The sequence below is a fragment of the Lepidochelys kempii genome, chromosome 7 (genome assembly GCF_965140265.1).
Source record: "Lepidochelys kempii isolate rLepKem1 chromosome 7, rLepKem1.hap2, whole genome shotgun sequence".
In the NCBI taxonomy this organism is placed as follows: Eukaryota; Metazoa; Chordata; order Testudines; family Cheloniidae; genus Lepidochelys; species Lepidochelys kempii.
The window spans coordinates 50,090,242-50,105,710 of record NC_133262.1 but is presented as its reverse complement, the minus strand read 5'-3'; the positions used below and the strand labels follow the sequence as shown (position 1 = coordinate 50,105,710).

At 47.7% G+C, this 15,469-nt stretch overlaps 1 protein-coding gene across 1 annotated transcript in view; it reads right to left on the bottom strand.

Annotated features, from left to right (window-relative positions):
- Window positions 1-245: 245 nt before the first annotated feature.
- The window catches only part of TRAIP (TRAF interacting protein), a 77,261-nt gene continuing 62,037 nt past the window's right edge, over window positions 246-15,469 (bottom strand). Inside the window, exon 17 of the mRNA XM_073352626.1 lies at window positions 246-592. Within this exon, the coding sequence (XP_073208727.1) occupies window positions 425-592 (168 nt within the window). The 3' untranslated portion in view covers window positions 246-424. The remainder of the gene's footprint in view (window positions 593-15,469) is intronic.

Genomic DNA, 15,469 nt, shown 5'->3' with positions numbered 1-15,469 from the left:
AGTCCTCACCAATTTGCATAAGTGAACACAGACCCAAACCCTTGGATTTTAAGAACAATGAAAAAGCAATCAGGTTCTTAAAAGAAGAATTTTAATGAAAGAAAAAGTAAAAGAATCACCTCTGTAAAATCAGGATGGTAAATACCTTACAGGGTAATCAGATTCAAAACATAGAGAATCTCTCTAGGCAAAACCTTAAGTTACAAAAAGACACAAAACAGGAATATTCATTCCATTCAGCACAACTTATTTTCTCAGCCATTTAAAGAAATCATAATCTAACGCATATCTAGCTAGATTACTTACTAAGTTCTAAAACTCCATTCCTTTTCTGTTCCCGGCAAAAGCATCACACAGACAGAGAGCCTTTGTTTCTCCCCCCTCCAGCTTTGAAAGTATCTTGTCTCCTCATTGGTCATTTTGGTCAGGTGCCAGCGAGGTTATCCGAGCTTCTTAACCCTTTACAGGTGAAAGGGTTTTTCCTCTGGCCAGGAGGGATTTTAAAGGTATTTACCCTTCCCTTTATATTTATGACACACCCCCTGAAATCACAGATAGGGTGAAACGCTGGCTGTGATTTCTTCCTGGAGCTCTAAAAGAAAACAGAGTTAATAAGACACATGCACCTCTAAATATACTACCAAGTACATAAAGACTAACAATATTTTCCACATCTCAAGGACTATTTTAACCAGTTGATTCTTGGAAACTTTCACAGGAGAGTGCATCAGCCACTTTGTTAGAAGCTCCTGAGATGTGTTGGATGTCGAAATCAAAGTCTTGGAAAGCTAAACTCCACCGAATAAGTTTTTTGTTATTTCCCATGGCGGTATGAAGCCACTGTAGCGCAGCATGGTTGGTTTGCAGGTGGAAACGCCGTCCCCAAACATGTGGGCGTAGCTTTTCCAGAGCGTAGACAATGGCGTAACATTCTTTTTCGCTGACTGACCTGTTGCTTCCCCTCTCAGACAGCTTCTTGCTGAGAAACACTACAGGGCGGAATTCTTGATCCGGTCCTTCCTGCATTAAAACTGCTCCCACACCAGCTCGGACGCATCTGTGGTTACTAGGAATGGTTTGTCAAAGTCTGGGGCCCTTAGCACAGGGTCAGACATGAGGGTGTCCTTAAGCTGGTTAAGGGCCTTCTGACACTCTTTGGTCCACTGAATGGCATTTGGCTGTTTCTTTTTGGTAAGGTCTGTCAGTGGGGCAGCGATTTGGCTGTATTGTGATACAAATCGCCTGTAATATCTGGCCAAGCCTAAGAAGGATTGGACCTGTTTCTTTGACTTTGGGACAGGCCACTTTTGGATAGCATCCACTTTGGCCTGTAGGGGGTTGATAGTTCCTTGACCCACCTGGTGTCCAAGGTAAGTCACTCTGTTTAGGCCTATTTGACACTTTTAAGCCTTAACCGTTAGTCCTGCCTCCCTTATGCGCTCGAAGACTTTTTGTAGATGTTCCAGGTGTTCTGCCCAGGAATCCGAAAATATGGCCACATCCTCAAGGTAGGCGACTGCATATTCTCCCAATTCCGCTAGGAGACCATCTACAATTCTTTGAAAGGTGGTGGGTGCATTCCACAGCCCAAAAGGGAGTACATTAAATTCATACAGCCCGAGATGTGTGGTGAAGGCTGACCTTTCCTTGGCAGATTCATCTAACGGTACCTGCCAGGACCCCTTGGTTAAGTCCAAGGTAGAGATGAACTGGGCCCGTCGCAGTTTCTCTAATAGTTCATGTGTGCGTGGCATTGGATAGTTGTCTGGGCGAGTTACAGCATTAAGCTTACGGTAGTCCATGCAAAAATGTATCTCCCCATCTGGTTTGGGAACTAGAACCACTGGAGATGCGCATGCACTGCCAAAGGGGCGGATTACACCCATCTGTAGCATATCCTGGATCTCCCGTTCTATAGCAGTTTTACCTTGAGGAGACACCCGGTAAGGTTGGACTTTAATTGGGTGAGCATTACCTGTGTCAATGGAGTGGTATGCCCGTTCAGTCAGTCCTGGGGTGGCTGAGAACATCAGCATGTAGCTAGTGCACAGTTTCTTGATCTGCTGTCGCTACATAGGCCCAAGGGTCATGGAGAGGTTCACCTCTTCCACGCCACCAGCACTTTTCCCTTCGTAGTAGACACCTTCAGGCCACTCAGCGTCATCTGCTCCCTGAGCTGTAAACTGACAAACCTTTAATTCTCTGAAATAAAAGGGCTTTAGAGAATTAATATGGTACACCTTAGGCTTTCGGTTGGAGGTGGGGAATGCTATGAGACAATTAACAGCTCCTAGGCGCTCCTAGACCATGACTGGCCCTTCCCACGATGCTTCCATTTTATGGGCCTGGAGCGCCTTTAAGACCATGACTTGGTCTCCTACTTTGAAGGAACGCTCTCTGGCAGGTTTATCATACCAGGTTTTTTGCTGTTTTTGAGCACCCTTTAGGTTTTCTTTAGCAAGGGCTAAAGAGGTTCGGAGGGTGTTTTGTAGGTTGGTTACAAAGTCCAGAATATTAGTTCCTGGAGAAGGTGTAAACCCCTCCCATTGGTGCTTCACCAACTGTAATGGCCCCTTAACCTCGAGGTTCATATACAAGTTCAAATGGTGAAAAACCTAAACTGGGATGTGGTACAGCTCTGTAGACAAAGAACAACTGCTGCAACACTAGATCCCAATCATTGGAGTGCTCATTTATGAATTTACATATTATGGCCCCCAAAGTCCCATTAAATTTCTCCACCAGGCCATTTGTTTGATGATGGTAAGGGGTGGCAACAAAGTGATTCACCCGATGAGCTTCCCAAAGGTTTTTCATAGTTCCTGCCAGGAAATTAGTCCCTGCATCTGTGAGGATGTCGGAGGGCCAACCTACCCTGGCAAAAATGTCTGCTAGTGCCTGGCACACACTTTTAGCCCTGGTGTTGCTTAGAGCTACTGCTGCCGGCCATCGAGTGGCAAAATCCATGAAAGTCAGTATGTACTGCTTTCCTCTGGGTGTCTTTTTTAGAAAAGGACCCAGAATATCCACAGCTACTCACTGAAATGGAACTTCAATGATGGGGAGTGGCTGGAGAGGGGCTTTGACCTGGTCTTGGGGTTTTCCCACTCTTTGGCATACCTCACAAGACCGGACATAGGTAGAAACATCCTTGCCCATTCCCTCCCAGTGGAATGACCTCCCCAAACGGTCTTTGGTCCTGTTCATCCCAGCATGGCCACTAGAATGATCGTGGGCTAAGCTCAAGAGCTTGGCTCGGTACTTAGTTGGAACTACCAACTATTTCTGAGGATGCCAGTCTTCCTGGTGTCCACCAGAAAGAGTTTATTTGTATAAAAAAGTCCTCTTTCTACAACAAACCTGGATCAATTAGAAGAGCTGAGAGGCGGTGGGTTGCTCCGTGCCGCCGTCCAAGCTCTCTGGAGGCTTTCATCTGCTTCCTGTTTGGTCTGGAACTGTTCCCTTGATGCTGGAGACATCAGTTCCTCATTGGATTGTGGACGTAGGCTTGGTCCCTCTGGAAGCGATGTAGGAGATGGGGCTGTTTCCATTGACTGTGAACCGCTCTCTGCTGGTGCACTATGTTGGGGTTCAGGCTCCGGATGAGCTGGTGTAGGGTTATCGGCTGCTGCCGATTCAGGTTTGGTGGGGCCCTCTGGTGTTGGGGTTGTAAGTACTGGATTCAGTGCTGGCAATGGTTTTGGTGCTGGTGGTTCTGCCGGTTCCAATTCTGGGACTGGCTCTGTCTGGGTCTCTGGGACTGGATCCACTACTGCTGTTGCAGACATTGGGATGGGGTCCGGGTCCATCACCTCTGACCGGGTCCTGGTAGAAGTTTCTGGCGTGACAGCTTGCTGAGCCTGGCTGCAGGTGACCAGTCCCACCCTCTTGGCTAGCTTCACATGACTGGCCAAGTCTTCCCCCAACAGCATGGGGATGGGATAATCATCATGGACTGCAAAAGTCCATGTTCCTGACCACCCCTTGTACTGGACCGGCAACCTGGCTGTAGGCAAATCAAGAGTTTGACTTGAAGGGTTGAATTGTCACTTGGATCTCTGGTTTGATTAAATTGGGGTCCACTTAAGGAAGCATGGATAGCTGACACCTGTGCTCTGGTGTCCCTCCACGCGGTGACCTTCTTCCCGCCCACACTCACACTGGGGACTTCTGGTGTGATTCCGGTGCAATGAACTGTAATATGTTGGGGTTCTTGGGGCAGTTGGCCTTTACATGCCCCGACTCGTTACATTTAAAACATCGTCCAGCTGACGAGTCACTGGGGAGAGGTGGGTTGCTGGAGAACGGTGTGGCAGGACGATAAGGTGTCTGGAGGGTTCCTTGGGTGGCAGTTGGGGCCTTGGGCTGCCCCCGGTAGTAGGGTGTGGTCTGAGGTTGTCCCTTCTGGTATCTGCTCCAACTGCGACCAGTGTTTTTCTTTTCTGCCACCTCCACCCATTTGGCTCCAATCTCCCCCACCTCAATTACAGTTTTGGGCTTCCCATCTAGGATGTATCTTTCTATTTCCTCAGGAACACCCTCTAAGAACTGCTCCATTTGCATTAGGAAGGGCAAATCCTCTGGAGATTTAACACTTGCTCTTGATATCCAGGCATCCCAATGTTTCACAATGTGATAGGCATGTCGGGTAAATGACACGTCTGGTTTCCACCTTAGGGCTCTGAACTCCCGACGGGAATGCTCAGATGTTCGCCCCATTCTGACTCTTGCCTTGGTTTTAAACAGTTCATACTGGGTCATGTGTTCCTTAGGCATTTCAGCCGCCACCTCAGCTAAGGGTCCACTGAGCTGCAGCCTCAGGTCTACCATGTATTGGTCTGTAGAGATGCTGTACCCAAGGCAGGCCCTTCCAAAGTTTTCTAAGAAGGCCTTGGTATCATCGCCTGCCTTGTAGGTGGGGAACTTCCTGGGATGTGAAGCGGTACCTGGAGAAGGATTGCTATTCTGCTGAGCCTTTGCCTTCTCCATCTCCAGTGTATGCTTCATTTCTTTTTCCCTTGCCTGTATAGCTCTCCTGTGGGCAGCCTCCCTTTCCTCCTCAGCATGCTTCCATTCTTTTTCCTTTGCCTCCATAGCTCTCCTGTGGGCAGCCTCTTGGGCTGTTTCTGTTTTGGGCTCTGTCATGTTTGCCTCTCTGTTTTTAACTAACTTTACACCCGAGAGTTAGAAATAAAACAAACAAAAAACTTGGCTTGTAAAATTTTGCTGTGCTGTAACCGGATACCTATGTTCTCTGATAGTGATTGTCAGCCTACAGAAAAATCCTTAAAAAAACCCTAACACCTTTGTCTTCAGGCAAATAGACAGAAAACCCCTCTAGTAGCTCTTAGGTAAAAACAACTTCTTCAGGTCTGTGAAGACTTGTGAATTTCCCTGCAGGAGGTTAACTACCCTGCCTTTAGGTAGAGAAAACTCCAGCTCACAAAAGATAATTCCCTTTTGTCTCTGCTCTAGCCCCCAAGCAGAGACAAAAAAACTGTAACTGCTTTCAGCTGAAAACCTGCTTTCCAGCAGCCCAAAGGAAAAAAAAATTCCCTTTTTAAAATCTGTGCTTCTTCAAAAAATCTGAAATTGATTTCAAGTTAATCCTACCACTCTGCCACCATGTCAAGGTTCCTTCCCCACTCTGAACTCTAGGGTACAGACATGGGAACCTGCATAAAAACCTCCTAAGCTTACTTTTACCAACTTAGGTTAAAACTTCCCCAAGGTACAAACTATTTTACCTTTTGCGCTTGGACTTTATTGCTGCCACCACCAAGCATCTAACAAATATATAACAGGGAAAGAGCCCGCTTGGAAACATCTTTCCCCCCCAAAATCCTCCCCAAACCCTACACCCCCTTTCCTGGGGAAGGCTTGATAAAAGTCCTCACCAATTTGCATAAGTGAACACAGACCCAAACCCTTGGATCTTAAGAACAATGAAAAAGCAATCAGGTTCTTAAAAGAAGAATTTTAATTAAAGAAAAGATAAAAGAATCACCTCTGTAAAATCAGGATGGTAAATACCTTACAGGGTAATTAGATTCAAAACGTAGAGAATCCTTCTAGGCAAAACCTTAAGTTACAAAAAGACACAAAAACAGGAATCTACATTCCATTCAGCACAACTTATTTTCTCAGCCATTTAAAGAAATCATAATCTAACGCATATCTAGCTAGATTACTTACTAAGTTCTAAGACTCCATTCCTTTTCTGTTCCCGGCAAAAGCATCACACAGACAGAGAGAACCTTTGTTTCTCCCCCCCTCCAGCTTTGAAAGTATCTTGTCTCCTCATTGGTCATTTTGGTCAGGTGCCAGCGAGGTTATCCTAGCTTCTTAACCCCTTACAGGTGAAAGGGTTTTTCCTCTGGCTAGGAGGGATTTTAAAGGTGTTTACCCTTCCCTTTATATTTATGACACGAGTAAACCAAGATGTAAAAGAAATACCCAGACCTCTTTATACCTCTTTATACTTATACCCTTCCCTTTATACTTATACCCTTTATAGTTCCCTTTATACTTTATACTTTATCCCTTTATACTTCCCTTTATACTTATACCCTTCCCTTTATATTTATGACACGAGTAAACCAAGATGTAAAAGAAATACCCAGACCTCTTTATACCTCTTTATACTTATGCTAGACAATGACCAAGTTTATAACACCTTTCACTCTTTTGCTCATGGAAATTAATATAACAAATCTTTAATAACCCAGCCAACCAGAATACACCTCCAGTCCCCCACAGCGCACCCCCTAGGCCATGGGGCTTTCCAATAGCCCAGCCCGCTGTAATGCACCCACAATCCCCCAGACATGGATTCTCCAATACCCCAGCCACCCATAATGCACCCACTTAAGCCACGGGGCTCTCTATTAGGGAATACCAGCCCCCCAGAATGCACCCCAAGACCTTGAAGGGGGTGTATGAGCTATACAGAGGCGCACACAGCCCCAGCCATGCAAGATTAGAGTGCAACAGACTCAAGAGGGGATGGAGGAATAGTCCTAAATGCGCATGCGCTGAACTGGTGAAGACTACATTTTCCAAACACCCCACATGTGGGGCATTCTAGCCATGTGCAGCTCAAGCCCCCACCTTCCCCCAGCAGCTTGGGCAGTGCAGGGGACGGGGAGAATGAAGAGCAGCGCCAGGCATTGAGGCAACCTGTGGCCGGGGCTGAGTTGTGAGGGGCCGTCCCGACCCCTGTGCCCAGCGCGGGGTTGCTCTGGTGGGAGCCAGGTGGGGCTCTGCCAAGCCACAGACCCCATGTAACTGAGAGATGCGGGGAAGGGCTGGGGGGCATGGAACTGCTGTCACAGCCAGGGCACCAGGGCTCAGTGCACGCTGGGGCTGGGCCTGGTGCCCCCAGGTCCAGAACTTTGCAGCCCCCCCACGCCTCCTTGCCTGGTGCCTCTGGGCTTGCTGTGTCAGTTACGAATGTAAAACCGGTGCTTGAGCCCTGTCTCCTCTTCCATTATAAATTAAGCACTGCCAAGACCCCAGTGCCAAGCTGAGGGGTTCGGGTGCCTGAGGACCTGGCCCCTGGTGGGTTCTGACTTGGGGGTGTCATTAATATAGGGGGAAGAGTAGCAACCTTTATGTATCCTTGGCAGCTGTACTGGATTGCCTTACTAGTACAGGGTTAAGCAGTTCAAATAACCTAGTTGGCACCTGACCAGAAGGACCAATGAAAAAAGAAGATACTTGCAAATCTGGGGGCGGGGGAGGATGTTTGTTGTTGTTGTTCAGTCTCCAGGCAGAGGGAGAAGCCAAGCAGGTATAATATCTCCTGAAAATATACCTGGAATAATCCATCTAAAACCACAGAAACTGAGTAGGGCAAGGAAATGCATTAGGTTATCTTTTGTTTTGGCTTGTGAATTTTCCTATGCTACAGAGGTAGTTTCATTCCTGTTTTTGTAACTGTGAAGCTGAGCCTAGAGGGAAATCCTCTGTGTTTTAAATTTTTATTACCCTGTAAAGTCACCTTCCATTCTAATTTTGCAGGTGTGATTCTTTTACTTTTTTCTTTATAAATAAAGTTCTTCTTTTAAGAACCTGATTGACTTCAGTGTTCTGAAGACAAAGGGTCTGGTCTGTGGTCACATTGCTAAGGCAACTGGTTGGTAGTTTATTCCCAAGCCTCCCCAGGAAAGGGGGTGAAGAGGTTTTGGGGGATAGGGATTCCAAGTGACCCTTCCCTGAATATTTTGTGTAAATCACTTGGTGGTGGCAGCAATATCACTCTAAAAAATTAGTGCCTTAGAGAAGTTTTAACCTAAGCTGGTAAGATATAAGCTTAGGGGGTCTTTCATGTGGGTCCCAACATCTGTACCCCAGAGTTCAGCATGGGGGGAAATGCTGACAGAGGGCTGGGGGTAAGGCAGGGCAGGGGTGAGCAATAAGACCGAGCTGAAGGGAAAAGGAGAGAGCATGTGGTAGCTTTAACCATTTCTGTGCAGTCAGGAAATCACAGGGCGGGTTAGGAGAAGAGCAGGTGTCCAGTCTGGAATCACAGAGTCTCCTGCTGTAACCCACCAGGACTCCCCACCTCTTCCTTCCCTCTGCTACTGCAACACTCCCTCCCTGATCCATGCTGCAGGGGAGCCTAAGCTCAGGAGTGGGAACAGCCAGTGTTACATTCCAGGGTGATTCTGTTTGCAAAGCAAAGTGGTGGAGATGGGAGAAGCAATGGAGGTCCAGAAACTCCAAGCAGCCGTAACTAACTGAGCAAGACAGAGCCTCATTTTGTGATGCCTTTCTTAGGGTGCAGCCTTCTTCATCCTCTGACAACTTCTGACCTTGGCAATGAGCCACCTGAGAGGAGAGGACAGATGAGAATGTCTCCCACAGCCAGGACTGGGCTGGTGGTTATTAACCACAATACCAGTTATTTATGCAGCTCCCAGCACTCAATAACCAGGGGGTGAGCTCAGAAATCCTGAGGGTAGCTTACAAATCATGAGACCTTTAAGAAATGTTGCATTTTTAGGTAATGTTACTACTTTCCTAGTTTTTGAGCCTTTTGAGTCACATTTCATGTCTCACCTTGAAGACTAAATGGGAGATTCTTGTATCATCATATGGCTCTCAGATGGGAGCCACTGTTGTATTGGGTGCTGCACTGAGATCCCAACTGAGATCAGGACCCATTGTGCTGGGAGCTGCACAGACCATGATTGAGGTTGGTGCTCCCATGGAGCCAGGTGCTGCATAGACCCTGGGGTACTTGTAGAGTCCATGCTACAAAGAGCTCCCAGGCTAAATAGACAAAGGGTGGGAGGCTGCTCCCCATTTTACAGTGGGAAAACTGCTTCTCTGGGCCTCAAAGTGATTTCTCCAGAGTGTTTGGGGCAAAACTGCAAAATGAACTCAGATTGTCTGAATCCCAGCCTGTGCCCTTAATCGCAAGCCCAGCCTTTACTTGTATAACATTGTGTTGATGGCGTTTCTTAGATATTGCAAATCCTGCCAAACCAGCTTGATTGCCTTCTTTGACAAGATAACTGATTCGGTGGATGGGGGAATGTGGCAGACATAATATACCTGAACTTTAGCAAGTCTTTTGACACAGTCCCACATGACATTCTCATAAGTAAGCTGGAGAAATGCAGGTTCAACAGAACTACCATTAAATGGGTACATGATTGGTTAAACAACCACAGAGAGTAACTATTAATGAATTATGTCAGATTGGAAAGAGGTCTCAAGTGGGGTTGAACAAGGATCTGTTCTGGGTCCAGTATTATTTAACATCTTTATTAATTATCTAGATGTAGGAATAGAAAGCAGACTGATCAAATTTGCAGATGAGACAAAGCTGGGGGAGAGGGGGGGAATTGGTTGCAAACACTATGGAGGCTAGAGCTAAAATTCAAAGGGATCTTGATAAATTGGAGAACTGGGCTATAGTCAACAAAATGAATTCAATGAAGACAACTCCACTTAGTGAAGAAAAACCAAATGTACAAATACAGAATGGGGGATAACTGGCTTCACAGCAGCATCTAAGAGTTGTGGTGGATCACAATTTCAACATGAGTCAGTAATGCAATGCTGTTGCAAAAAAAGCAAATGTGATTTTTGGGTTGCATTAACAAAGGCATGGCATGCAAGTCATGGGAGGTAATAGTACCACTCTTCTCGGTATTGGTTAGGGCTCAGTTGGAGTACTGTGTCCAATTTTGGTCACTAATGTATAAAAAGGAAGTAGAGAAACTGGAAATGATCCAGCGGTGAGTGTCAAAAATTATCAAAGGGATGGAACACAAGCCATATGAGCAAAGGCTGAAGGAACTGGGTATGTTTAGTTTGGAAGGGAGGAGATTAAGGGGGGACATGATAGTGGTCTTCAAATACTTGAAAGGCTGTGTACAGAGGTGGTGTGGTTCCCCGCCACCCCGGAGAGGGACGAGCCCCAATGGACCCTCTCTACATGTGGTAGAGAATGTGGGCATTGGTCCCCCAATCCCTGTGAGAAGGGATCTGAGGGGAAGCATGCCCAGGCAACCAAGGATATGGATAAGCTTGTTAAGTTCCTGGCCGAAAGCCAACAACAGCAGCAGGTAGCCCAGCTTCAGCAGCAGGCAGCAGCCCAGCTCCAACAGCAGCAGCAGTTGGTCCAGCTAGGAACACAACAGCAACAACTGATTTTGGAGCTGGGATGCCAGAACCAGGACCACCAGCAACAATGCCCGCAGCAGTTGGTGACTCTGCTGCCCCATCGTGCAGAGCCCCAGCCTGGGGGCACCACTGGAACACCCAGTGTAGCCCCCCAATCCGGTTGACCAAGATGGGCCCCAACGATGATCCGGAAGCCTTCCTTGTGACTTTTGAAAGGGTGGTGTTAGTCACAGGGTTGGCCCGAGACCGTAACTGACCGGGACCACCCAAACTGTGTATCGGGGCCTGTTTACGGAGGAGGCACAGGACTACACCCAGGTAAAGGCAGTGATCTTAGATGCCTTGGATGTTAGCCCGGAGACCTTCCGGTAGCAGTTCCAGAGTCTGGTATACCCTATGGGTGCCTGACCTGGATGGTAGCCCAGGAGCTGAGGGAAGCCTGCAAGCGGTGGCTACAGCCCAAAAGGTGAACTCCAGATGAGCTCACTGAACAAATTATTCTGGAGCAATTCGTCTACATCCTCCCATCACAAAGGAGGGCCTGAGTCCTCCGCCACAGGCCTGCGACTCTAGCCACTGCCATCACCCTGATGGAGGATTTCCTCACCCCTGAAGCACCGGTGGACCTGACTATCCGAGCTGCTCCACCAGAACCAGAGCTAGTGGCCATTGATGGACCTATCTTCCATGTCTATCTAGCTCCCTTTTGAACCCCATTATAGTATTGGCCTTCACAACACCCTCTGGCAAGGAGTTCCAGAGGTTGAGAGTGCGTTGTGTGAAAAAATATTTCTTGTGTTTGTTTTAAACCTGCTACCTATTAATTTCATTTGGTGGCCCCTTGTTCTTGTATTGTGAGAAGGAGAAAATAACACTTCACTTTCTCCATACCAGTCAGAATTTTATAGACATCTATCATATCCCCCCTTAGTCATCTTTTTTTCCAAACTGAAAAGTCCCAGTCTTATTAATCTGTCTTCATATGGAAGCTGTTCCATACCCTTAATCATTTTTGTTGCCCATTTCTGAACATTTTCTAATTTCAATATATCTTTTTTGAGATGGTGTGACCACATCTGCATGCAGTATTCAAGATGTGGGTGTACCATGGATTTATATAGAGATAATATATTTTCTGTCTTATTCAGGGCTGGCCTTAGTGAAAATGGTGCCCTGGGCAGACTTGTATTTTGGTACCTCCCTCCCCCTCGCACCATCACCCCTGGCTCCTAGGGGCTCCCTGGGCTCCCCTCCCCCATCACCTCCCAGCCATTACCTATACTTCATCTGGACTGTCCACAGGAAAGTCCATTCAATGTAGATGGGCATCTCCCATGGTCCATTCTGAGTTGTGTGCCTTGATGAGCCACTTACTTTGATGAGTCCCTTCAAGATGTGCTGGCTAACGACCTTGTGAGCATTACTCCAGGAGCAAAAATTTGAAATACAGGTATAGCGCCAATACTCATAACTTCAAATACAAAAATTATACGTGCATACAAATAGCATAAACATATTCAACAAATCATAACCTTTTCATAGATATCTTATGCCAAGGTTCCTTCCCCATTCTGAACTCTAGGGTACAGATGTGGAGACCTGCATGAAAACCTCCTAAACTTATTTTTAGCAGTTTAGGTTAAAACTTCCCCAAGGTACAAACTATTTTCCTTTTTCCCTTGGACTTTATTGCTGCCATCACCAAGCATTAACAGATATATAACCGGGAAAGAGCCCTCTTGGAATAGTCTTTCCCCCACAAAATCCTCCCCAAACCCTACACCCCCTTGTTGGTGACACTGGGCACTACACTAGGTAACTCGGGAGGGTGGAAGACCACAAGTGTCGAGGAAGCCCTCCTGCTCTAGGCTCGGATAAACCAAGGCCCCTTTGCTCCTTGAACCCTCTGTGATCATGCATAACTCTGAGGAAGCTAGCACACAAACAGACAGATTTGCATACGGCTCGCCAGCCAAGGCCAGCTTCGGCCTGGGAAACAGATAGATAAGGCAGAAGTGTTTAGCAAAAACCAGTAACAATTAGGACCAAATAAGGCAAGGCTCGGGCAATGCTACTGAGGAAAAACACAACTGGCTGCTTTAGCTGATTGGCTACGGTATTGTACGGGGCAACAGGTAATTGGTTGCATAAGCTTGTGTAGTGAAGTAGGCAAAGACATTTTATACTGGAATCTGTTGCACTGCCGCAGGATTTGAGACAGCTCAGTCTCCCTGCGCCCTATTTGGCGCTCCAAATAAATCTCTCTGCTTCTCCACCCCGTTGTGGTCATTGGCGCGACGCACACTGGGCAATGAACCCAGCTGTTGCTTGCCTCGGGCACTCTGTGCCGGCAACAGTTCTTGGCGTCCCTGGGTGGGCATCGAGGCTGCTATTTAGCCTTGCCTGGACCCCTCCTGGCGGTCGACAGATTGCGGCGACAACCGACACCTAGCGCACACCGGTTGAGTTCACTGGGAGGACTTGGAGGAGACGTGATTTGCTCGACCCCGGAGGGCACAACGGTGCAACGCACCCCTATAGTGGAGAAGCAACTGCAGGCGATGGTGAGGAACCGGTCCTGTGGAAAAGGTAGGAACAGTCCAGTGGGCTGGACTTTCTCTGTTAAGACCTGGGGACGCCCAGAGTCGTCCGGGAATATGGGACAGGGACAGAGTACTACAGGCAGGCCACAGTGCACGCCCCTAAAATGCATTCTAGCAAACTGGAAAGCGTTTGGATCAGATCCAATGACAAAAAGCAAATTGAAAAGGTTTTGTACAGTAGACTGGCCTCAATATCGGCTAGAGGACCAGGAACGGTGGCCACCGGGAGGGTCAATCAATTATAATACGATCCTCCAATTAGTTCTGATTTGTCAGCAAATGGGTAAATGGAATGAACATCTGTATGCACAAGCGTTTATGGCTTTAAGAGATAGAACAGACATTCTACAGAGCTGTAATTTGACTCCAATAGGACCGGTAGTAGCTAATGTTAGCCCCCTGAACCCCCCAAATGTTGTAACGGCAGATTCGGTGTCCCCTTCGGCCCCCACAACCCACCTTATAAGGGTAGGACGCCTCGGGTTACAGAGATTGCCCCCTCAGTGGGACTCTATCCTTTGCTTACTGGGACTGTTGTGGCTCGCCCAGGGGCGGACGGATGCCAGGCCACCACCATGCAAATTTACACCCATGTGCCATTCAATCCAATAGACCTAGCAGCTTTTAAAACACAGGCTGGGGAATTCTCCACAAACCCAAGCTGGTTTATTTCAGTCTTTGAGGGGTGCCTCAGTAGTCACAAGCCGGACTGGGACGACTGTAATATCCTCCTGAGAACTCTGTTGTCTGAGGTGGAGTGGAATCAGGTTACAGCTAAGGCAAGGGGAGCGTCAGCTTTCAAGCGAAAGAAAGGAAGCTATCTGTCAAGTCCCTACCCCAAGCACTCGCAAATGGCTCAGAGCTTTTCTAAGTGTGGCAGGCTTTTGCAGGATCTGGATCCCAGAGTTTGGACTATGGGCTAAACCGTTATATGACTGTGTCAAGGGAACGGACCACAACCCCTTTCACTGGTCCCCAGAAGCCAACAAGGCATTTCAAATCCTAAAAAGGAAGCTGATGGAAGCTCCAGCTGATGGAAGCCATTTCAATTGTATATACATGAACGAAAAGGGGTGGCTCTGGGAGTGCTAACCCAGTTGTTGGGGACCTGGAAACGTCCCGTGGCTTATTTTTCTAAGCAACTGGATTAGGTTGCAAAGGGTTGGCCAGCATGTTTACGGGCGGTCGCAGCTACTGCCCTAGTACTTGAGGAAGCTGAGAAGCTAACTTCGGGAACGGTTATGCAAATCTATACTCCCTATATGGTCCAAGCCCTGCGAGACACAAAGGGTGGGCTCTGGCTCACCCAGGCTCGGATTGCTCGGTATCAGGCTAAGCTGTTAGAGAACCCCGAGGTCACCCTGGCGTCTTGCCCCTCCCTTAACCCAGCCACCCTCTTGCCAGAAACAGAGGAACAGGAACATGACTGTTTAGAGATCATAGATGCCCAGTACGCCAGAAACCAGGATTTAAAGGATCAGCCACTCCCAAATGCAGATTATGAGTGGTACACTGATGGTAGCAGCATTGTCATGGAGGGGCAAAGGAGGGTGGGTTATGCTGTCGTGACCCTCCATGATACCATAGAGGCCTAGAGGTTGCCCACCGGGACCTCTGCCCAGCTGGCTGAGCTAGTAGCCCTGACCCGTGCGCTCAAACTGGGAATCACTTATTGTCCAGGGAAATATGAGAAGACTCAGTTGCAAGCTTGTTGAGTATTCTCAAAGGAGGGAGTTGTTGGTGACACTAGGCACTACACTAGGTAACTCGGGAGGGTGGAAGACCACGAGTGTCGAGGAAGCCCTCCTACTTTAGGCCCGGATAAACCAAGGCCCCTTTGCTCCTTGAACCCTCTGTGATCATGCATAACTCTGAGGAAGCTAGCACACAAACAGACAGGTTTGCACACGGCTCGCCAGCCAAGGCCACCTTCGGCCTGAGAAACAGATAGATAAGGCAGAAATGTTTAGCAAAAACCAGTAACAAATAGGACCAAATAAGGCAAGGCTTGAGCAATGCTACTGAGGAAAAACACAACTGGCTGCTTTAGCTGATTGGCTACGGTATTGTATGGGGCAACAGGTAATTGGTTGCATAAGCTTGTGTAGTGAAGTAGGCAAAGGTATAAAATGTATACTGGAATCTGTTGCACTGCCGCAGGATTTGAGACAGCTCAGTCTCCCTGCGCCCTATTTGGCGCTCCAAATAAATCTCTCTGCTTCTCCACC